The following is a 25,983-nucleotide window of genomic DNA, read 5'->3' as shown; positions in this document are numbered from 1 at the left end:
AGAGGACACAGGTTCAATTCCCAACATTCACATGGCAGCTCACAATCACCTCTAACTCCAGGTCCAGAGGACCCGAGAGCCTTTTCTGGTCTCCATGGGCAGTGCATGCACACGGTACACAGGCGTACATGCATGCAAACAAAACACCCATAAAATTAAAAACATAAATTAATAAAAAAAATAAGCACCAAATTGTAGACATCCTTTCAAGCCATGAGAGTTTTGTTCGGTTACCAAAGCACCTGGGCTAAGGAGTTTTTTCTCTGTTGATTTCAGAATTACAAAACAAGCCGGGCATCTCGGCACTGTGGTTCTGTGCACCATCCTGCATCCTAGTAGCCTTGCTCTGGGACCATCACTGTTTGCTTCTCATGTTTTACAGACTGTGTTATCCTCCTGCATTTTCTAAGTTTCTGACAATGAGGCCCAACCCATCACAAATAGATCTGACCTACTGTGTCCTTTTGATGTTGTTTTAAGTATTTTGTTTGTTTATTGAGTCACGCTGTCATGAAGCCAAGACTGGTCTCTGATTCACAGGGTAGCTAAGGCTGGCCCTAAACTCCTAGTACTCCTGCACTTGGGAGACAGAACCACAGTGTACGACATCCTGTGGCAGAAGCAGGAATGCCTCAGAATGAACAGGTGTTATCTTCATGAACTAAATAAAAAATCTCCATGTATACTCTTTAAAAGATGTTGCTAGTTCTTGGACAAGTTCTATGCACATCCTTCATGGATAAGATGGGGGGGAAAGGAAATGGTAAAGAAAACAGGTTGGCTTTTTCATCGTCTGTTTCTCCAAAAGTTCTTGAGCCTCCACTGGTCAACCCTGGACCATGGCTTATTTACAGCAAGGCCCACCTTGGGAAAAGCCTTTGGTCACTAAAACAAGGACATGGCTTTGAGTGACTTATGAAACAACTTGAAGACAGGTTTCTTACTAATTTTCCCCAAAGGGGAAAATGTCCAACTTTCAGGAAAATAACTCTTCTATAGAGCTTTGAATTGCCGAGAGACATGAGCACTATCTTGTTCATCAAACTTTTGTTTAGCACATACTTTGAGCCAAGTACAATAACAAGCAGCAAATTAAAGCCACCTCATGCTGTAAATGTTTCAAAACTAGACAAAATGTTCATTCTCTCATATAAACAATTAAAAGGCAGACCATTTCTGTGGCAAAGACGCAGTTCTTTGACATAGCTATGGGCACAATAGGGCAGTGGCCTTGCCGATACGCCACATATCGCTGTCATGACTCTGTCACTACCCTAAGATGACAGCTCGTGTATGCGTTTAATGAAAACTTCCCAAGTGCTCAGAGAGTTCTCAGGGCTCAGTGAGCGGAAGAATGCTTGCCCAGTACTCTTCAGGTCCCCAGTGAGACCTTGGAGGATCACAGAATAAAGGAAAGTGAAACCCCGACTCTGCAGAATGAAGACTATCTGCACAGGGCCTGCGAATTCCTGCAGCTGTGCCCAGTACCATCTCCCTGTGTTCTCTTGTTTTCTCAGAAGGTCAACTGGAATAAAGCATCAGAGAAAATAAACAGCATCTCCTCTGAGTGCAAAGCACGGCCCCTGGGTCTTGCCCTAAAGATGTGAAGTGCTGCCCATGGCTGTGTAAACTCTTGCTCACACCTATTGTTCCACAAATCAAGACGCTGAGACAGGAGGATTGCTGCAAGCTCCAGGCCAGCCTGGTCTACACAGTGAGTTCAGGCCAACTCTGTAGACCAGGATTCTGTCAGGAAGAAAGAGGGGAAGTGTAGCTGAGAATTCCTGAAAGAAGGCTGGGGAGACTGGGTGTTGCAAGTTTGGGAGCCTCGTTACAACTTCTCCTGAGCTATGCTTAGCTCCTAGGGAGGCACCCCTTGCCCGCCCCAGTGTCAGGCCTGGCATCCTGATAGACAGATAAAAACCTTCACAATGCACTAGCTTAACAAAACCCCACCCTCCACCAATGGAAGGACTAAGGATGTTAGCAGCTGACACCTGAGGCCCAGAGCTCAGAAGCCCCCATCCTGCTGTAACCCACCTCTCTGATATTTCTACCAAGGAAATGCCTTGATTTATAATGTTCTTTGTTTTCTTGCTATAAAACTACATCCATATTGGAAACACAGAAGTGGGAAAATATAAACTGTGTGTTCATGAGACCATGGTCACTCATATTTGGCTGCAGAATAAACTACCTCTGAATTGACTTCTGTGTTTTGTATGGAAGGAACAGGGGAGGGAGGAACGGAAGAAGGGAAGGAGTAAAGACTGGCTTAATGTCTTCTATTCCTAAAATATAAAGAAGTGCACTCATCTGCCCATGCCAAGGGTTTATCACCAGTCCACAGACCCCCATCTCACCTCTGAACCCTCTGAGGTGACCTTAACATCCTGGAAGGCTAGGTGGCCTGCTTTTCATTGACAGCTGAAGAACTTCATTCTACCTACCTCTCATGGGAGACTTCATGGCAGCTTCCACCATCCCCACCAGGAGCTGGAGACTTTTGGGGTCTTGAGCCAGCCCAGATGCAAAGGCTGCCAGGGCATCTGCGTGACGTCCAAGGTACTGGAGGGCAACACCCTGTCGGAAGTATGCCTGGAAACACAGGGAAGATAACACAGGTTTTTACTCATCACATTGCTGTGCCCATAACGATTCTTTATCAGGGCTCTGAATAAGATGCCTGTGGCTCAAAACAGAATAAAGGGTTCAAGACCAAAGAACTCATTTCTTCTAAACATCACAAGTTGTATATCTCTCGTGAACTTACATTTGAATTTTTCTTTCTTTTCTCAGACACACTGATTTGTTCTGTTCCTTGGTATTTATCCTCATATTATTTCTAAGTAATTTAGCACACAGGTCTTGGGCTGCAGCTTTAGCTCAGCTGGTCAGATGCTCATCTACTAAGCATTAAGCCCTGGGTTCCACCCCCAGCACCACATAAAGAAATTCTCAGTCTTAACTGGCCCTGATATTCATAAATTCTAGCACTTGAGAGACACGAGAAGAAGGATCAAGAGGACAAGACTGTCCTTGGCAGCACAGCAGCATGAGACGCCCTGCTTAAGCAGGGCTGTTTGGAGATTCCGTGCTGCCGTTTGCTTCTCTGCTGTGCAATAAAACCCTGACAGAAACCAACTTGGGAAGAAAAGCTTATACTTGGCTCATGAGTTACAGTCCATCATCAAGAGAAGGTAGGAATAGAGAGAGAGAGAGAGAGAGAGAGAGAGAGAGAGAGAGAGAGAGAGAGAGAGAGAGAGAGAGAGAGAGAATGCATACATCATTGTTTTAAAATCAGTTTGGACACCCACATTTGTTATTTGTTGTTTTAGTTGTTTGGGGTTTTGGTTGATTGTTTTGTTGTTTGAAACAGGACCTCACTATGTAGCCCTGGCTGGCCATGAACTCCCTGTGGCTATTCTTCTGTCTCCTTTAGTCACCACACCTGGCTGTGGTTACATGCTTTGTGGGGTTTCAAACATATTTTAAAACAGTTACCTAAAAATGTGTGCTTTCCTTCGAAACAACCAAGATTATCGTCTGTCTTTTGCATCCTTTTCCTGGTTAGTTTTAAACTGATAAAAACCAATGTGAACATAGAACATTTTCCTCCCTTTCAACTAACTGAAGAAATTATCGGAGACATTAAAAATGTTTAACAATAGAATTCTTTTTAAATTCTGTTTGTAAGCAGGCTTGGTGACTCACACCTTTAATCCCAGCACTCAAGAGGCAGAGGCAGGTGGATCTCTGGGAGTTTGAGGCCAGCCTGATCTACAAGAGAGTTCTAGGACAGCCAGAGTTACAGAGAAACCCTGTCCTGGGAAAAAACAAAAACAAACAAGCATCTGTGTGTGTATGTGTGCTCCGACATACATGGGTATGCACGTATGAGGGACCTCTGTGTGTGTGTGTGTGTGTGTGTGTGTGTGTGTGTGTGTGTGTGTGTGTATGTGCGCGTGCGCGCGCTCCAGCATACATGGATGTGCATGTATGAGGGTGGAGGTCAAACTCAGGTATTGTTCCTCAGGAACCATCCACAGTGTTTTCTGGGGACAAAGTCTCTCTCCCCAGGAGTTTAAGCTCAATGATACTGCTACACTGGCCATCCAGCTTCTGCCACAGCTGAGACCACAGGCTTGGGCCGTCACACCCAGTGCTTTATGTGGATTCTTTGCATGGGGATGAAGACTCTATAGTTTTCAAGGTAAGCAGAGCAGTTTCCACAGACCTTGAATTTAGAGCTCAAATCATAATTTCTTTTGAGTTTTGTGAAGTACAGTTTGCTTTTCAAACACACAGAGAGCAATCTACTACACGGTCAGAGTGTCACTGTGGTACATACACACACAAAGACCAAACACCCCCACATGTAAAATTAAAACAGATGCGCAACATCTGTCTCTAAGATCTATTCCTACAACACTGTTTACAACACGAGTTTAACTTTCTTTAGTTGGACATACTTGACCATTTTCACAAATGATATTCATGTGATCCAAATGAAGTTCCAAACTTTCCTGTCACACAAACACATGGAGAACATGAGGGCAGGTGACTTTCATGTTCCCACATAAACCCACTCGTCTCATTTCTGTAGCAGCACGCCGAGGTAATGGGAAGAAGGTAAAAGATGAGTCTGGGTTTCTACCAAGAACTAACCCATAAACAGAATGAATGCTCAACTGACTGTGGGCTATTTTGTCTCTATGGGTTTAAACCAGCAGCAGCTGTTAAAACGTAGGTGTGGTGAGATGATACCCCATAAGTGCACTTTCCTCCCTTTCTCCCACTAGACTTGGCCAGCGTTTCCATCTTTAATGTGTTTGCAGACATTGTTTCATTACCCACTCGCGTCACATTTTAGGGGGTTCCAGGAACACAGTACACCTAGAAATAACCATAGTTCTGTGGGTCTGGAACGGATGTATAAGACTTAAATACAGATATACCCTGGTTTATATAAATATTCGTATGTTTCTCGAATGTGGTGGCACAACCAGAAAATCCCAGGTCCCAAAGAGGCTGTGCAGGAGGATTACCAAGAGTCTGAGGCAAGTTTGATCTACATAGTGGCTTTCAGACCATTCTGGAATCCAGAGTGAGATCCTACTTCAAAATAGATAGATAGATAGATAGATAGATAGATAGATAGATAGATAGATAGATAGATAGATAAATGTGTATGTGTATATATACACACATAAATAAATGTGTTTGGTATCTATAAGTAAGAATAACTGCTTATAGAGGGAGATAAAGAATATCTAGAGTTATTGATTTCAGGTATGCATTATAAGAAACAAAAATCTTAAGTTTTTAGTCTTAATTTTGAAAGCTTCTTATATCCTAAAACAAATCATCCATTAATTCACCGAGAGATCAACGAGTTCATGGTTTATGAAGCAAAATTACTAAAAGCAAGTTTTACTTGCCTTAGCCGGAGACATAAGCCAAGTTCAATAACAAATGCAAGTTGTAAACAATAGATCCTCAAATAAGGGGGAAGACAAAAAAACGGACACTCAAGGTTATCTCCTGCTCTCACATACATACCATGGCATGCCTACACACACACATACACAGAGGCATGTACACACACAGACATGTATACACACACATGCTCAGGCATACACGCACACATGTACACACATACAGGCATAGATACACACTCAAAGCCATATACACACGCATATACACACACACAGACACATGTACAAACACATAGGCATGTATAAAAACACACTCAGGCATATACACATACACATGTATACACACACATACACCGGGCATGTATACACACAGAGCCATGTACATACACATCTATATACACACCCACGCATGGACACACCCACCCAAGCATGGGCACACACATACACAGGCATGTACACATACATACACATGCATGTACACACATACACAGGAATGTACACATGCATACACAGGCATGTTTACACACATACACAGGAATGTACACATACATACACAGGAATGTACACACACATACACAGGAATGTACACACATACACAGGCACGTACACACATACACAGGAATGTACACACACAAACACATGTACACACACACACCATTTAAAGATGCAAGTTGTGGTCTCAAGTGATTGGCAGTGCTCAAGTCTGATTGTTTCATTTTCTTCAGACTCGCAAGAGATGAGAAGGGTTACACTGGACTCTTATGTCCCACAGCTCTAAATGCATTTCTTCAGAAGCAAAGGGAAGGCTTCCTCAGTTCCCCAAGCCTTCAGACACCATCCATCAGCGCTCAGCAGTGTTCCCATGGGGTGAGACATCATGTCTGCACAACACATTCTACTGCAAGTGGGCACCGAGTAGGGGACCTCCCAGCTCTTTTCCCAGCAACAGGTCACTGCAGAATAAAACCAATTCTCTGGGTTTCTGTGAGGGGTATGCCACAACAAAATTTAAGCTAATAAAGATGAAAACTAAGTTGTAGTTTATTGTGACAGGTTAGAGAACTTAGAATATCATCTGACAGAGAATAGAAGTGCCTTCTTTGCCAGTTAATGATTTTAGATTAAGAGAATATACAGAATTCCAGTACATACTTGAGTATTAAGAATATTATTTATCATTCTCCACAGTCTAGCTGGGTGAGTCTGCCTGATCCTCCCCACCCTCCACAACTCACAGATGTAGACTGGGACCCACATCCACTGCCCTGGCCTACTTTAGCTACAGTTGTCTGCACTGAAATCTACCTCTAGGCTTCCACTAGGAGCTGCCCTGCCAGTCCCCACCCCACACAGCATCCAGCCTCTCCACTCAGTCAGATGATCCTGCACATCACTCTCCAGGGCCTACCTGGACAGGTCATCTGCATAAAAAGTAGGGGGAGAAACATCATAATTAAATGGCACCATACCTCAAATGAACTAAATGGATATCTACAAAACGTTCCTCCTGAATATCAATGTATATTTTTACTCAGCAGCAAACAGAAACTTTTCTAAAATAGAATGCATCCTGGAGGCACAAAGAAAATCTCCACAAATTCATGGAAGACTGAACTAATTCAATATATTCCACTTGACCATAATGCAATAAAACTCAACATTGATAGCAAAAAAATCTCTAGTAAATGCAGAAACTCATGGAAATTAAACAGCTCATTACTGAATGATAAATAGGTCAAAGAAGAAATCAAGACAGAAAAAAGAATTCCTAGAACTCAAAAAAAAAAAAGAAAACATAACACAACAAACCCTCTGGAACACAATGAAACCAGTCCTTTGAGGAAAACGTGCTTAGATTTAAAAACCAGAGAGGAATTACTTAATGATATAACTCAAAATGTACAAAAACAAGAACAAACCAAATCCATCCCCAGTTGATGGAAAGAAATAAGAAGAATCAGAGTAGAAATCAGTTAAATACATGCCAAAGGGAGAATTATAACAACAGCAGACTCAATGAATCTGAGAGCTGGTTCTTTGAGAAGATAAACAAGATCAACAGACTCATGACCCAACCAACCAAAAGAGAGAAGAGAGGATCCAAATGAGGTTCAGAAATGAAGAGGGGAATGTTACAACAGATAGCAAAGAAGTTCAGGATATTATAAAGGAATACAGTAAGCTGTGTTCCGGTAGGCTGGAGAACCTAAAGTAAATGGATAAATTCCTAGATTCAGACAATCAAAATTAAACCAAGAAGTCAGCAACCCAAACAGACCCATAACAAATGAAGAGATTGAAACAGTAGTAAAAAGCCTTCCATCTAAAAAATATTCAGGCCCAGGTGGCTTCACAGCAGAATTTTTCCAGACTTTCAAAGAAGATCTGCAGCCAATTCTTCTTAAATTATGAGAGAGACAGAGAGACAGAGAGAGAGAACTCCAAAACTCCTTCTATGAAGCTAGTATCACTCTAATGCTGAAACCAGTTAAAGACAAAAAATAAAAACAATGAAAAATAAAGCTACATGCCAATTTTGAAACATATTTACAAGTTCTCAGTGCTTGCAAACTCAATACAGACATACATTAAAATGATTGTCCACCGTGATCAAGTTGGCTTTTTCTCTGAAACACAACGATGGTTCTATATACACAAGGCAATAAAAGTAATAGACCATACAAATGAACTTAAAGACAAAATCACATGACCATCATCTCAACTGATGGAGAAAAAGCCTTTGACAAAATCCAACACACCTTCATGATAAAAATCACAGAGAGAATAGAAGGAGAGGGAACATACCTCAACATAATAAAAGCTACATCAGAGAAACCCAAAGCAAACATCATCCTAAATGGAGAAAGACTTGAAACAATCCTACTGGAATCATGAAGGAGGCAGGAATGTTCACTATCCCCACTCCTTTACAATATTGGGCTTGAAGCACTAGCTGGGGCAGCAAAACAAGAGAATGAAATTATGGGATACAAATAGGGAAAGAAGAGGTCCAACTGTTCCCTGTTTGGAAATGATACGATACATTAGAGATCCCAAAAATTCCACCAGAAAACTTCTAGAAACAATAAACAAATTCAGCAATGTGACAAGATAAAGAGTCAACTTGCACAAATCAATGGATTTTCTATACACTACCAACAAACAAAAAGAGAAGATCCGCACTCCCATTCATAGCAGCCCCAAATAAAATGAAATATACCGGGATAAAACTTACTGAGGACTTTTACAATGAAAACTTTAAACCTCTGAATAAAGAGAGAAAGACACTGGAAAATGGAAAGACATCTCATGCTCACAGATTGGTAGAATTAATATTGTGAAGATGACCGTTCTACCAAAAGACATTTACTGACTCGATGCATTCTCACTCAAAAGCTTCTCCTCATTCTTCACAGAAAGATTTAAAAAAAACTATCCTAAAATTCATATAGCACCATAAAAGATCCTGGATATCCAAAACTATCCTGAGCAAGAAGAACGATGCTGGAGGGATCGGCATCCCAGATTGTATCTATTACAGATCCATAATAATAAAAACAATACAGTACCAGTACAAAAACAGACATGTAATACCAACGGAACAAAATCACAGACCCAAACATGAGCCCAAATAACTTTAGCCATTTAATATTTGACAAAGACACCAAAAAAACATAAGCTGGAGAAAAGAAAGCATCTTCAACAAATGGTTCTTAAGAAAAAAACTGGATATCCAGAAGAATGACAGGGGTACATCCAATTAGACCCACATCTGTCACACTGCACAAAACCTGACTCCAAATGGATCAAGACCCAAACATGAAACCTGAACATTGAAACTGAAGGAAGAAAGCATGGGTAATTACCGTACATGAAGTAGGTGTAGGAAAAGACTTCCTTTATAGGACTCCATTTGCCCAAAAGTTAAAGCCAACTTTAACTTCATAAAACTAAAAAGCTTCTATGCAGCTAAAGAAACAACCATTTGAAGAGAAAGCCCACGGGGTGGGATAGAATCTTTTCTAGCTATACATCTACAAACAGAGGATTAATATCCAGAATATATAAAGTACTCAAAAATCAGAGTCAAGAAAACACATCAACTAACCCATTCAAAACTGGGACTTGGCTTGATCTGAAGAGAGAGTTCTCAAAAGAAGGAATATAGATGGCCAAGAAATATCTCAAAACAACACAAAGCAAAACTATTCATTGTCTCTAGCAATTAGGGAAATGCAAATCAAAACAACTTTGAAGTTTCCTCTTGCCCCAGTCAGAATGGCAAAAATCAATAAAAGAACCAGCAATAAATGCTGGAGAGGATGTGAAGCAAGGGGACCCCTCATTCTCTGTTGGTAGGTGTTGTGGGATGTTAGTTTAAGATATGTTACATTTGTTTGTGCTGCAGAATGTTTGTTTAATGATGCAAAGATGTGTTGCATACATACATGGTAATGCATACACTCACTCAGGCAAAACAATCATACACATAAATCAATCTCAAGAAATGTTTTAAAATGTTATCGTATTCCAATCTCCGTTTCTTTCACTTGTTCCCTTGCTACAAAGAGACCTGAGAAACTGGGAAGCCATATAATTGAGCAACCACTTGTTGTTATAAGGCTTACAGATAAAATCTAGTATAGCTGACAAAAAGTAATTTGAATTACTGAGTCCAAGGAGATAACAGCAGTTACCCCAGGAGCCACTGCCAGCCCCAACCACAGCCAGGGGCAGGGTGCACAGAGATCTGGCTGTTAACCATGGCAGCAAGAAGCTGGTATGACATCCTGGTGCCTGTCTGCCCCTTGTCTCTTAAAGTTTCCACGGGAAGCCACTTACTTCATCCAAGAAAGGGAACATGTTGGTCCCTTCCCAGGGAGCAGAGGCAGCGTTGTGCCACATGTCATGGGAAGCTGAGCTTACGATGCGATGTTAAATGCCTTGCGTGCAGTCACCCGCACATGCCTCAGGACATCCCCCCTATTCCACACATGGGCACCACCTGTGCGGCAGAGGTGCCACAGTCCAAAGCGGCAGCAAATGCTACTCACTAGGATTGCTTCTGTATTTCAGCGATAACAAAACCTACCTAACGACTAAAGCATTTACTATTTGCTGAAAAAAAAAACTTGTTAGAATTATTATAGCATTTTGTTTGATTAGGTGGTCATCCAGAGGGTTAAACACTGGCAACAGCAAACTACTCACCCTGCAAGCACTCCTAGAAACAGCGACAGATGTGTGTGTGATGTTACAGAGGATAAAGAGTGAGATTCACACGTACAATGCATATTTACTTAATCCAAGCATTTGCAAATCATTTCCCTTTTGACAGATGTAATCTGCACTTTCGGATGTTGCCCTTAAGGCGCACTAGCTGCCTTTTCTAACTTGGGTGGGAACGCTTCATGCCCTCAGATCAGTACTCTCCCCTGGTGTGACTGGGTTGTGACACCGCGCCCTGCACACCACTGCCGCATCTCGTCGTGCTCTGGAAGCCACATGACTACCAAATTTCCCCTTGCTTTATTTTTAAAATTAGGGGGAACAGAAGTCTGGTTCTGGCTCTTTGAAAAGCAGGAATATTGACTTCTGATGTAAAACAACGTGGTCAGAAATGATGCAGAAACCCGAAAGTCTCCAGCGCCGGTGCAAGTGTAACAACTGCATGCAACTGTTACGGGCAAGGACAAAACTGGAGAACATGTATGTAAACAGTGATTTTAAAAGGACAGGCGTGGTTTAAAAGCACTCCCTAGCGAACAGGATCCATTTTCATACCACATGCTCACACTCTTCAGTAGGCCTGGGTGGGAAGGAAGGAGGAAGTAGGGATGGAAGACTGAAAAACTATATGTGGGAGCCTAAAAAACTCCTTCCTTTGAGGAACTGTTAGCCTAGTTTGCATGTTATTAGCATTGAGCCTTGATAACTATCATAGACTTTAAAAGAGTTCATTGTTGTCCTAGTAACCCCACTACTACTGATTTCCTTTTATGGCATAGATGCATTTCTTTAAAAAAAAATTGCCAAACCTTCCTAAGTCATTCATGTTTTTCCCAGACCCATTTCCATGTGCTGTTGTTTTATTGGACTTTACCTCTACCACTCTGTCCCATGCAAAGAGTTCTTTGGAAACCTTTGTAGGCAAAGCTGTCCCCAGACACTGAACACAATACCAACCAACCTGACTGCCATACTCTTTCTCTGGTCCACACAATGTCTTTGATGAAAGAACTAATGCACACAATTAGCCTTTAAATCAGCATTTTGCGGGAGAATTGTTCTAGTTGTAAAATTCAAACCATGGAGGCCAAAATGAAGGAAAATCAGAAATGACACAGACAATTTATGAACATGAATATTTAATCTCTATTCCATTACAACCCTTGATTGTGAAACAATTTTTAATGAATTGGATAGAGAGAAATTTTGTTTCATTAACCTTTCATATAAATGTATTATTATTGAACCAAAGGGGCCACTGTACTTGCAACTCAGTTCGATGTTAATTAGATTGTGAGTGCAAGGCTTTAAATCACAGAGAAACAAAGGAAGCCACCAGCAAGCCCAGTCTTGTTTGTTTGTGGCTACAACAGAATTTGCTATACTTCTTTTATTTTCTAATATTTTCAAGTGAATTTTCTCTTGATTCTATTTGTTGGCATTCTATATTTAAAAAAATTTTAAGCCTGGAGAATCAGCAAAGAACACATGGCGACTGTTTCTACTGCTTAGCTGGGAGAAATCACTTCTACCTCTCCAAAAAACTACACTTTTAATTTCACAATTTTTTAACTGATCTGCCATATTCGATGTTGAAAGAACATTGAGAAATCAGGGATTGCTTTAGAAAACACCATCATGTTTTCTGGAACCCGGAATCAGCAGACCAAATCCTAAGCACAATATTCCTACTGAATTCACAGCTGGGAGATGTTTTTCTCTGGCTCTTGGCTTTCACTTTGTCCAGATTCATTATCTAAAGGAAAGCTGCCCTCAGTTCTAATTGTCCCATCATATGGACTATTTCTTCTCTCAAAATTAATTTTAGATTAACCAAAGAGTCGTGAGGAGAGAGAAAAAACACATAGCTTGATAAACAGCTAAAAAAAAAGATGAAGTGTTAAACCAGGACTTAAATAGGTAGGTGGATGCCACTCTCAGCACTGAGTCAGCTCATAAAAACGTGCAAACCTCGTCTGGAGCTTCTCTTCTAAGCTTTAAAAACACAGTCAAAGGAGTCTGAGGCCCCCTTAGCAATGGCTCTAAACTTGCAGTAGCTTGGGCATTCCTTCCACGGCTATGACACAGGGAGCCTGGAGACTCAAGCCAAGATGAAAACCAGGGGATTTCCTGACCTCTCCAAAAACACCATCTGGTTTCAGCATGAGTCTGTGGCATTGCCCGGCCCACCCTCCCTTCAGCCAGAACACAGAGAATGTGTGCTTTCACACACAGCCTGGAGGGGGATAGATAAAACTACTGGTGGGCAAAGAACAAGAGTGGACCAGGAGACACGCCCACCCTCAGCACGGGGATCGAGTGCCTCACTTCTCACCAATTCAAAAGGAACCCAGGGCAGTCTGGGCAGTCTGTGTCCATATGCAGCTGCTGCTTGCTACCGATCAGCTCCTTCAGAACGGTCTATGAAAATCACAGCTGTTAGCAGCTCCATAGAGGATGGGATGCGGGAGCTCCACACAGGCTTCCTAGGGCAGAGGTGATTCCATCACTAAGGGCTTGCCTCTGGTCTACTCTTGGGCTAGCAACTCTTGCTTTCTGCTCACACCGGTTCAGACAAGAGTCCACGGCACTGCACCAGGGAGCTGGGCGCAGCCGCACTTCTGAGATGGCAGAGTTACTTGAAGCTTTAGGAGTGTGCATGTTGGTCAGACGACACTCTGATTCGGTTCTCCCACCTTTACTTAGGTTCTGGGTCACCTGTATCTGGTGAGCCACCTCACCAGCCCCATAAAGGCTTTCTAGGTTCACAGGGAAACTGGACAGTACCTACACTCCATCCTCCCTGCTCCTGCAAAGTCCTCTCCTGGGGCAGTGCGTGTGCTATAGAGAAACCTCTTCATATGAAATACAATGGAGCAACATAAAGAGTTCAAGGATGGTTTTATGGCAGACAGTTAAAAGGATTTTTATTATGGTAGGATACATAGCAACATTTCCTCTTTTGGAAACTTTAGACACTAATTTGAATGTATTAAATAGGTTTTGCAATTCTCTGGGAATCACATTAGTGCATACAACTATTTTGATCATACGCATACTCACTCCTCACCCTAACTCCTTCCAGATCTGCCCTCTACTCCCTCCTCCTAGCTTTGTGTCACCTTTTCTGGGTCTCTTTGTTTTATCTTGTTTTACTCGAGAACCCACCTAAACTGATTTGTGCCGTTCATATAGTCATGTGTGTGCAACCACCCTCTGGAGAGGTGCTTCTCAACCTTCCTAGCGCTGCAACCCTTTAATACAGTTCCTCATGCTGTGGTGACCCCCAGCCATAATTATTCTTGTTGCTACTTCACAATTATAATTTTGCTATTGTTATGGGTCTTAATGTAAATATCTGTGTATTCTGATAGTCTTAGGTGATCCCTAAGGATCCTTCAACACTCCCTCCCCCCCATGCCCTGCAAAGGAGTTGCAACCCACAGGCTAAGAACAGCTGCTCTAGAGTGTGGTTGACCAGCCAAGAGACACAACCCTTAAAGAAGACTAACTCCCTGCAGCCATCACTATCAATAACTCCCCAGTTAGGGGGGACTCATGAACCCCTCTCCACTCTATGCTGCTGTGTTAATCATCTTGATCTTGTTCAGATAACCAGAGCTGCTGCGAGCTCATGGTGCAGGGTCCTTTCTTGTCTGGAGGACAAGGTTTGAACTCATACTGAGAGAAGAGTCCACAGCAAACACTCTGTGCAGGGACCAGAGTAGAGAAGAAAAGGGAAAGCGGGGCAACACCAAGTGCTGGTGATGACACGGGGCAACTGAATTCTTCACAAATAGTGGAACACAAATATCTAGAAAAAGATTTGGTGGCTTCTTATTTATTGAAATTTAGACATAACATTTGATTCAGACATTCCACTCTTAGTTTTTAACCCTAGGAAAATGACAACTTATACCCATACAAAGCCTGTAGATGTTTATAGCAGGTTTACTCATAATTTCCCTGTAATCTGAATGCATGTGGGCAGGTGGATGCATAATAGAGCTTAGACAAGAAAAGGAGCAATCCTGAGAATACAAGAGCAGGTGCCAGGCACAGGTCAAAGCTGAGGGAAGAGTCCCATCTTTCAAATTCTTGGTTCTCTGTTCCTTTCCTTTAATGTCAAAGCCCAGAGGGAGAAAAATCCACATTTACCTCCATTCTGTGGCTGGCCATGCTCCCTAACCAGGACAGACATGAATTTAAGCACAGCTGCTTTGCCCATAAAGCCCTAAGCTTGAAAAAAAAAACCAATGTACTGCCCCTTGGGGAGAAACCACTTACACTAAAGTCAACAAGGTGGATTTTGACTTGTCCTGAGGAAATACAAATGATACTTAGTTGCATCAACTTTTGAAACTGTACTTCTGAAACAAATGAAAAAACCCATTTCAAGCTGTTTGAGATGAATGCAGGTTGACACTTGCAAATGAGTCTTCTGCAGAGAGGTAGCTGATTCGCCAGCATCAGTTCAAACGCTCCTAGAGATGAATATTCAGAGCTCACACATCAATTTTTAATGCAGTAGAATCCCGGATGCTTAAAAAGTAGGTTCCACTTCATAATCTGTCATCTTCTCTATATCCTTTCAGGATACATTAATTTTTTAAAAAGTTCTTTTAACTTAGCTCCTCACAGATGTTTTTAACCACTGCAAGTTCAAAGCTGATACACAAAGCCTCTAGTTTAATTGATAGCTCCTGAAGGAAGGAATCCTTGTTAATTACGAAGCTGTGACAATAATTAAGTACAAATACGGAAATGATATAGTGTGTGTTCAGAATATCTCACTTTCAAAGTCCTTCAGAAAAAAATCAAATCACTTTCTGAAGCTCTCAGAAGAGTATGTCTGATATTCTAATATATTAGAATAGATACAGATAGCAGCCGGGCTCATCATTCCCAGCACAATCCAGGTTATGACTAACAGAAAATGTTAAATGACTGAGTACCATGTGACACTGGCTGATAAGTGGCCTCTGGAATCATGGATCAGCAATTTCAGGCCTGTGCTGGTGAGGCGGAAGACCCAGACAACCAGATCTGCATACCCTTCTGCACACTAGCTCACAGCAATGAAAAAGAAATACTCGGTTTTAAAACTTACTTTACATCCACATTTAAATGCCTAATTAATCCTCATAATTAAATGCAACCACTTTCTTTGCAAGGTCTTTTTTATTTCTGTAAACTCTAGAAGTTAATGGAAATCATTGTGTCATTATGGCTGGGGTAATAAATGCCTATTGGTCAATATGCTCTGAACCTTAACAGGCAGTTAACTAATTCAGTTGGAAATAAGACCAATAGTTCTAATGGCCTCTAATTTCACCACAAGATTCCACCCTTATGAACTATGGATGGCTTTCATGAGCTCTTCCTATAGCAGAGAACAGCAATTTAAATGTAAAAACACACACATTTGAATTCAGACGCTCACCCTGACTTCATTTACTAAGGAGACTGCGGATCAGAAAAGGTCCTTCCCTGAGAAATACTTAAGTGCAATAAGCAGGGCCAGTGCAAACAGAAATAAAGCCATTCTATATTACAAGAGACAATTTAGTCTATTTGAAAATCATTTACATTTTCTTTTGCTTATTTCAAGCAATCTGAACATTTAAAGCCAAACAAAACAAACAACTGTAAATATGCTTTGTAATAACAGCAAAGGGGGAGACTCAGATTCTTGCACTTCCTGCTGTTTCACTCTGGGGAGGGAGAGCTTCTCACTGCAGGCTGACAGAACTGGAGAACTAGTCCATATAGTACCAGCACCCTCCACACCAGAGAGGCATGAGTCAGGAGAGCATCCACTGGAAAACTCTTTCTGGCTGTTGCTCATTGCAGCAGCAGAGCAAGCATTCTCAGTGATGGGGCAAGGCTGCCTCTTGACCCTGTGATGTCAGGGAGTGACTTCTGCTATGTCGCTAACCTTACCTCCTTGAGAAGCTTTGGTCCCATCCCCAAGGATGTCTATCACACTGCACTTGGGCTCCTCCCAAGTCTGGCACTTACCCATTGCTTGCTTTGTTAGCCATGGGACAGCAGCTAAGCCAGAATTCTCTGACACAATTGTATTAAGCTTTTGACAAATCTGAGGAAGTCAGATCACTGTATTTCCTAGTCATGGTTATGCATAGTCGCATTTCCTGCAGAATATTAGGCATGACATTCCTGCTGGCACTGGACAGGGCAGGTGAGGAAACCCTGAGCTGGCCCTGACCTTCTTACTGGCCAGTTACGTGAGCCCCAGTTCCACTATCTCTAAAGTGGGGGAGTCAGGTGACCTTTGAAGGGTCTCAGCTACACCATTGTGCGGTCCTATTTTGTGAAATGCAATGTTCTTTGCCTTTAAGTATTCATACAGTGAGTAACTGGTGAAGTGTCTCACACTTCTCCCTAAAGCCTCCAAACTCACTATCTGATCATCATGAGCATCAGTTTGACTGTTTTTCTAACACCCCACTCCTGGAGAAACAAATCCAGCACAAAGTACTGAACAGCAGATCTCCCACCCCCACCCAAGTGCTGAACAGGAGATCTGCAATCACCCCCCAAATATTGAACAGGAGATATCTGCCATCACCATCCCCCAAATATTGAACAGGAGATCTCTGCCATCACCACCCCCCAAATATTGAACAGATCGAGATCTCTGCCATCACCATCCCCCTTCCTTTTTAACTAACACTTAGGCAAGGGTGGGAGCTGTCTGTCTCTTCCCATGTGTTAATGAACCACCTATTGCCAAATGGAACTCTTTCCTTAATTCAGCACACCATTTTCTGGTGATGTAAAATGACAAAGTACTAATTAGAAGGCATCTAATCCAAATCACAATTCTCATTAATTGGAAGTTACTACAGTAATTATTAACAAGTCATATTATCATTAAACTAAAGAAAATGTCAAAACTGATTTATGCATATAGGTGCACCTAACAACAGGTCTGCAGTTACAGTCCTCTATAGGATAACCAAAGACAAAACAACACTGTAGATTTAATGAGCCCTCTGAAAACACCATGTTTATTCCTCTAATGCCCTTTTCCAGCATTAATAGGTCTTGGAAGAGAAAATGTCTTAGCCTCTCCGAAGAGTACCACACATGGTCTCTTTGAGAAACCTGGAGCAACCTGAGGACCCGAGGAAACATCTGACTTCAAGGCCAGAAGGATCCAAGTTCGACCAATGAAGGCGAATAAGACATAAATGCAGCAGTAACTGAGGGCATTTGGAGACCAATACATCACAGCAAAAGAGTTAAGAAAAACCACTCAGTTAACTGTAAAATCACAATAATATTAACACAAAAACACAGCTCTCACCAAAAAGGCAACAAGACAGTTTATCCCAGACCTTGACCCAGGAACACACAATTCCACGTGGTAACAAATTCTAGATTTTCGCAGCCACAAAACAGGTGAGGGTCTTAAGTTGAGACCCTGCCCACCAAAGAGACTATTGCAAAGCCCCTCTCCACACCTCACCAAGGAGGCTGCAGCAAAGGCCCCGCCCACTGAGGAGGCTATAGCAAAGGGCCCGCCCACTGAGGAGGCTGCAACAAAGGCCCCGCCCACCGAGGAGGCTACCAAAAAGGCCCCAGAGGCTGCTTGGTGATAGCCTTAGCCTCCAGCGGCTGCTGGGCTAGCTCAGTTAGTACATTCTAAAGGTTTCATCTGACAGTTCTGAGTCTGTTAGGTCATGACACAGAGGTGAGCAAGGAATGGCTATGGAGGGTTTAACCAGAGCTTGGCATAATTTGCCTCTGAATCTGCAACATTCTGACTTCATTGAGTTCTCATCATCTGACCGACCTTGTGAGAACGTCAGTTCACAATAACGCCAATTTCTTATTTATTTTGAAATCTCAGACAACTTGATCGTTTTATTATAGGGCTTTATACTAATAGCTATGCAAAAAATAAAATTTAATGTTAATCAACTCAAATATGCATTAAACATATTATGAATATAATTTAAAACGTTAATGAAAAATCTCTGTATTCTGGTTTATAAACACTAATAGGAGCGCTGCTCCCTAACTGAGGCACACAGCCCAGCTTAGAAACCAGGGTCTTGGGGTGTGATTGACATGCGACTATAATGATGAAACAGAAAGGCAATGCACAAAGTTACTTCATGCTCAAGTTTGAGATTCGGGATCTTAAGTATTTAAGCTAATATCATATTTCTCAACTAAAGGACAGAATAAATAAGTTTTAAATGTTTTAGAAATTAAAACTCTATACTTTATTTCAAAGATGTATATTATCTAATTAGAGAATATATGCTCACCTATGGAAATTTAGTAAAAATACAAAACAAAAAGGAAATGTAAGTAAAATTTCCCCTTAATCTCATCACCCAGAAACCATTGAATACACTTTTGCTTGCATCTGACATAATTTTATTGATACATAATCTTTAAAAATTTGTAATTCCTGAGGCCACTTATTTTTAGCCTAAGTTGGCTTAAGTAGTCAATTAGTTACATACATCTCAGGTAAACAGTGACAAAGTAATAACAAGTCAGTTATTATTTCAAGACCATGATATACAAACATCTGTACACAGCTGAGCAAACATACACATAGAGGTACAAAAACCCTAAATATTAAGTATTCACCTTGCATCAGAATCAGTCAAGCTTATATTTTGGAGTTGAAGATGTTTAGCATTATTAGCCACACCAGCATGTGGGATTTGTTTGTCATTTATCATGTTATAGACATACCATGAATACTAACGGATTAAAGAAAACGAATACTTAAAGGAATATTTAGGATATTTAGAACCAGAAGAGGAGATTACAAATGGCCTTCACCCCAAACAGTGGCTGCTCTAGAGTCAGATGAGGCCATGAAATAAGGACAAATATTTTCTCTCTGACAATTTCTAGTTGCCCACAGAGATACAGAAACAGGCACAGTGGGAATGATGGATCCAAAACATTGATAACATTCCCTACAAGCCTGAAAACATCTCCAAGATGCATAATTTGCAAAATAAAAAAAGTCTTAAAAGAAAACAAAACAGCCAGGCGGTGGTGGTGTTCACCTTTAATCCCAGCACTCGGAAGGCAGAGGCAGGCGGATCTCTGTGAGTTTGAGACCAGCCTGATCTACAAGAGCTAGTTCCAGGACAGGCTCCAAAACCACAGAGAAATCCTGTCTCGGGGGAAAAAAAACAAAAAAGGAGAGAGAGAGAGAGAGACAGAGAGAGAGACAGAGAGAGAGACAGACAGAGAGAGAGAGAGAGAGAGAGAGAGAGGGAGGGAGGGAGGGAGGGAGGGAGAGAGAGAGAGAGAGAGAGAGAGAGAGAGAGAGAGAGAGAGAGAGAGAGAGAGAGAGAGAGAGAGAGAGAATCCCGGGTGGGAACGTCAAATTTATCTTTCTAAGCTTCCAACACAGAAGGACAGCTGTCTGTTTATTCCTCTGATGTGACGTGGTGAACCCTGAGCTCTCTGCTGAACCCGCAGGATGGCAACAGGAGCATGCACAGACGTCTAGGAACATGTAAGCCTGTTCTCTTTATTCCAACGTGTCCACTGAGTTATGTGTTGCACATGCCAGCGACAATTACTCCTTTGACTGTCCAAGATGGGTGTAAAAGTTACTTCTATTTATTTCAAGAATTTAATGTAAAATTTTAGAATTTTTAATTTCCTTGAGAGTTTAGAGAAAGGATAAGAGGAATCTTTGCTTCCACAATAAATGTATGCTATGTTTACATATAAAGATAACCACATATGTATGCATTTACTGCTATGCCTCAGCAATACCATAGCTTTGAATAGCAACAAATACCACTTACTATTTTAAAGCACCCTCATTACTCATCACTGGCATCCGGCTCACGCCTATGACAGATCATGCTCACCATCATGTACCAATCCTTTGATCATGGCTTAGCAGTCTAAAGTGACATCACACAGCGTGAGGCAGAAACCAGGCCATATCAAGCTGTGTCTTGAAGAAGAGCCATGGACACACTAGCACTAAGGATGCACAGATGTCTGATCCAAAGAATCTCATTCCAAGATTTTTTTATTTATATTTTTTTATTCCTTTTACATACCAACCAGGTTCCCCTCCATCCCCTCCTCTCACTACCCCCCATCCTCTCCTCAATAACAGTAAGGCCTCCTATGGAGAGTCAAGAAAGCTTGGCATATCAAGTTGAAGTAGGACCAAGCCCCTCCTCCCTGCATCAAGGCTGAGCAAGGCATCCCATTATATGGAATGGCTTCCAAAAAGCCAGCTCATGCAGTAGGGATAGATCCTGGTCCCATTGCCAGGGGTCATAAACAGAGCAAGCCACAGAACTGTCACCCACATGCAGAGGGACTAGTCTGGTACAGTGCAATCTCCCCAGGTGTCAGTCCAGAGTCCATGAGACCCACAAGCTTGGGTCAGCTGTCTCTGCGGGTTGCCTCGTCATCATCTGGACCTCCCCCTTTGCTCATGTAATTCTTCCTTACTCTCTTCAACTGCTTGGCTGTGGATCTCTGCATCTGCTTCCATCAGTTACTGGATGAAGGTTCTATGATGACAATTAGGGAAGCCACCAATTTGATTAGAAGAGAAAGCTAGTTCAAGCACCCTCTCCACTATTGCTAGAAGTCTTAGTGGGGGTCATCTTTGTGGATTCCTAGAAATTTCCCAAGCACCAAGTTTCTCCCTAGCCCTATAATGGTTTTTCCCCTAAACATTTTTTTTAATATCATTGAGAAGTGTGACATGGGAGAACAAAAAGAATCCTATAGAAAACTTTTAGCTGCTACTGAAAGGTGACACCCAAGAACCTGGAAGCATTAAGGAGATTGTGTGAAGGTCCTAGTATGCTGGAAATATCCCTGAAAATAATACACTTGACCTTCTGATTGTTCATATTACAGGTAAGAATTATCATACTGAACTGTCACTTGAGTGTTCCATTGACTCCCCAATGCCAACTATTTGATAATCATACAAAATTCTTTTTAAAATACTTTTATTTATTTTTTCTGCATGAGTGTTTTGCTGCATGTTTTTGTGTGTACCACATGCATGCCTAGTGCCTACAGAGGTTAGAAGAGGGTATCAGATCTCCTGGAACTGGAGTTACATTCAGTTGCCAGTCACCATGTGGCTGCTGGGGATTGAATCTGGATCCTCTGGAAGGGCAGCCAGTGCTCTAACCACTGAGCAATCTCTCCTCTCCAGGTTCTGCCCTAATTCTATAACGCATATCAAGGCAGACTCTACCACAGAACAGGGAAATTTCCCAGAGGGAAGATGGGCCTCCCTAAGGGTTCTTCTCTCACCCCCCTGCCATGCTGCTGCCCAGACTCTGCTCCTAAGAAACCAGAGAGCAAGTCATTCGTTCGTTTACAAACTAGGAGAGGAAGAGGAATAATAAATGAAAGGCTAACATGAAGACACCCTTATGAAGCAGCCTGGTGGTATCCACCACGTTCCCCACCCCCACCCCAAGACACTCCCTGGGTGGGGGAGGGGCTTAGAGGATTGAGCCACCAGGGACATCTCCTCACACACTCCTGAAACACAGAAGTGCTCACACTCTCTTCTGACTGGAAAGCCTTTATTCCCCTGCAGTCTGTCACCTCCCTGGCTGAATTTTATTTGGCATGGTTTAGTCATAATACCTTTCTGTATCAAAATAAATAACTTTAACCAGCTGGTCTTAATATCTCAGGAACTGAAATTAAAAAGAAAAAGCCACAAATATTTGGGATCACATAGGTAAATGTCAAGCTAGAGCCAATAAAGTTCTAGTTAACAGAACTTTCAAAAGATAGATCCCAAAATAAAAATTCACAGGGAGGAAGGAAGGAAGGAAGGAAGGAAGGAAGTTAGGAAGGAAGGAAGGAAGAATACTGCTGCCAAAATGCTAACGCTCACCCTGAACTCCTTTTCTAGCAAGTGAGGCAATGCTTTCCTTCCCCTTCCTCAGTCTGCCTTGGCGCTGTCCTTGGGAGCAAAGGAGGCTGGTGGCCAGTGGCCTGTGATGACCTTTTATGGGTCTGTTGTGCCTAAGGCAAAGCAACTTTGAGAGTTTGGCAAAGAAATTCATTTTCAGTTGTTTTTATTTTTAAGAGGAAACATTATCACAAAAACATGAGTGTTCTGGTTACAAAAACAAGAAAAGCTTCTTACGAAGTGCAGCCTCATTTTCAAAGACTTTCACTATACAGAAACCAGAACTGCAAACCAGAAAGGAATGCTGTATTGGTTTTGCCAAAACAATAAAGAATCATAAAACTACTGGGCTTTGAGGTCTTGAGCAGTTACATGGTCCATCTTCTTCATTTCAGACAAAATCATATTCAAATATTTAAAACAAATGGGTATTCATTCTTTCCTTAGGAAAAAGTTGCCATTCAGAGCAAATTGTTTCTTTCATCACAAGTGCTGAGTCCTTATTTAATCTTCATGGTGGGAGCTGGTGGTCAGGTAATTGGTAGTGATAAAGCAAAACAAATGCTAACAAATGTCAGGGGTTGCCTCTGACAGGCTGTGGCTCGTGCAAGGTCTCATTTAACCTCCCGATCCTCTAAAGGCAGGTAGCAGGAGCCCATCCCACAGAACGGGTAGCAGGAGCCCATCCCATAGACCAGAACGTGATATTCAGAAGAGTAAGCAGACAGCCTTGGGCTCAGGGCATCCAATCTCTGCACACTGCCCTATACGTCAGTGTTCTTTCTGTGAGCACGTTGCACACTTGTTCAAATGGAGTGCTGGTGTTTTGTGGCACCCTCATCCTCATGTGTCAGGCTAGAACTGGCACACAACTTGAAAGACTGTAGTGAAAGACATTCCTGCTCTACAGGTTTTGTCTGAACACTGTAACTACTTCTGTTTACTGGAAATTTCTAAAAAAAACAAAAGGGGGGGCGCGACAGCAGCTCCAAACTCTTGCCAGATTTTGAGAACGGGAGATCCAAGTGGGCTGACAGTGGGCTGTGGCTGCCACCTGCTATGGCAGAAAGCTGACAGCAGCCCTTGCTGACAGCGAGAACTTGTATGCCATCCTTTGTGTACCGCGAGCACTACTGAGCAGTCATCCGGGTGTGAGCTCACACTGCACCTGTCTGCTAATACACAAAGGCTGCTTGCACTTGGGCACTAGGGCAGCAGGAGGAAGACAGGACAGGAGAACAAAGATGCTGGGAGAAGGGGTGGGGGTGTTCACAAGCACACTGCACAGCACAGTGGCAAAGGAAAACGAAAAAGAAGTAAGAACAGGACAGGTGGCTGGGGCAGAAGGCGAAGGAAACGCTGGTAAGAGTGGCTGCCACTTCGTGTTCGGTCCAAGTGCCCATCCGCATCCCGCATCCCGCATCCCGCATCCCGCATCCCGCATCCCGCATCCCGCATCCTCCTCCTCATTTAACTTCCCAGTTGCCTGAGACACAAGAAACAATATCCATGCATACTGGACATAGAGTAAGTGCATACTACATCTCAAGCCTCATAACCACCAAACCCTCTCCAGCCCTTTCAGGGAACAGAAGGCCCAGTCAGAGGGTGGCAAGAAAAGCACGGGTCTTGGCATCTCCCAGCAGACCGCCATATTGTTATCAATCAATCAAAACCATAATCACACTCCATTCATCAGCAACAAGCAGGAGGGAGGCAGACACCTGCCTTCCCATCACTCCAACAGCCATATAGAATCGTTTACCCTGCCCTGGAACAGTCTACCTAATGCTTGAGGGCTCTGACCAGTGATGGCCTTAAAGGTGAAATATGTAGCAGAAAACAGCTATTACTCTGGAACACATTAGGGACAACACCCCAAAACCTAGACACGTCCTCAGTGGGTGCTGTGGCCCTTAAGGCTTCCCTGTGCTGCTCATCCCTGCAAGGCAGGGTATGGCCAAGAGGCTGGGGAGTCAGCTGCTGCTGTTCATGATTTTCAGGACTTTAGTGCAAGCCCACTTAGAAGGACTCCAGGGGTTAACTCTGTAAAGGCCATGGGGTTTTCCAAGTCTACCATGTAGAGAAATGGAGCCCAGGAAAATGCACAGTTTCTAAAATCCTCAGTGGGATCTCACCTGAGAGGAGGCAAGGCTTCCTGTAGCCATGATGTCAACTTCCTCACGGTTCAGCCAGAAGAGGAGAGACCCCCACAGCCAATGGACCTCATTGTTAGACTGGTTTTCAAACACTCAGGTCTCTCACTCACAACCAAAGGCTACTTGAGAGCTACAGATGCTACTAACTAATCGATGGCTTCTAATCCCACACTCCCTGATCAAATGAACAAAGAGAAACAAAATGTCAGGCTCTTTAAACATGCTAAGTGGAAATCCAGGAGTGGCATGCTGGAGGACCAGCACAGCACAGTGTCTCTCCAGTGCTGTGCCCTGACGCTCACCCCTAGGGGCAGCACCTCCTGCTTTTCTACCTGACATTTCCTTCCTAGCTCTGGCTCAAGTGGGTCCTGTGCATAATCACTGATGAACTAAGTGCCCACAAGACCACCTTAGGTGACACACATACTGCTCTGACACAAAAAAACAAAACCCATAATCTACTGCTCTCCCACATGGAAATCCTGATCCCTGTCTACAAACAGGAGGAGGAGCCTAGGGGCTACAGCAGGGACAATTAGAGCCCTTGGAGAAGCACAACAGAAAGTAATGAAACTTCCTCAAGCACACACACATTCACACACACACACACACACACACACACACACACACGAGTGAAATGCAAATGAAAAGGCCATGTAGCCAGAGGTCAGATTTTTCCAGCTTGCTAAATTAAAATGACTCAAAACCTCTGTAATTGCATGGAAACAGATGAAACTGTTATCTTAACTAAATCATAAAAGCACTTTAAATGTCATAAGTTTTGATGCAATTTAATATTTTAAATGGACATTGCTCTTTGTAGTCACTGATTTTCTATCAAGCAGATGGGGATATAACCCATGTCCATTACCAAGACTGAACAAACGCCCTTCCATCTGCCGAAGCGGCATGAGGAACAGTGCAGCCTGGAGTCACAGAATGAGCAGTAGGGAGACCACAGAGGACAGAGTTCCCACCTCCGCCCTGCAACCTCTTCTGTGAAATAGCGTCAATCTCTGCCACATCTCCAGACACTGGAGAGATAGACCAAATGAGCTGGTGTTTTATAAATGTTTACATCAAAATGTAAGCAGTTATGAGACTCTATGTCATCACGTATTGATAGGAAGATCAATAATTTCTTACCATAACCTAAAAACACATCTGAATTTACTTCAACAAAATGGCAACCTCAAAATCCCAACACATTACTATAACTTTCTCAAGG

At 42.5% G+C, this 25,983-nt stretch overlaps 1 protein-coding gene across 5 annotated transcripts in view; it reads right to left on the bottom strand.

The window, feature by feature from the left end:
• Positions 1–25,983, bottom strand: part of Ttc28 (tetratricopeptide repeat domain 28) — a 392,524-nt gene that overhangs the window by 191,807 nt on the left and 174,734 nt on the right. For all 5 annotated transcript variants that reach the window (XM_021236097.2, XM_021236098.2, XM_005085316.4 and 2 more), the window contains one exon: positions 2,451–2,598. In XM_021236097.2, the coding sequence (XP_021091756.1) occupies positions 2,451–2,598 (148 nt within the window). The remainder of the gene's footprint in view (positions 1–2,450; positions 2,599–25,983) is intronic.

The sequence above is a fragment of the Mesocricetus auratus genome, unplaced genomic scaffold, assembly GCF_017639785.1.
Source record: "Mesocricetus auratus isolate SY011 unplaced genomic scaffold, BCM_Maur_2.0 Super-Scaffold_100025, whole genome shotgun sequence".
NCBI lineage: Eukaryota > Metazoa > Chordata > Mammalia > Rodentia > Cricetidae > Mesocricetus > Mesocricetus auratus.
The sequence above is the reverse complement of the archived record's forward strand: the minus strand, read 5'-3'. Positions and strand labels throughout refer to the sequence as shown.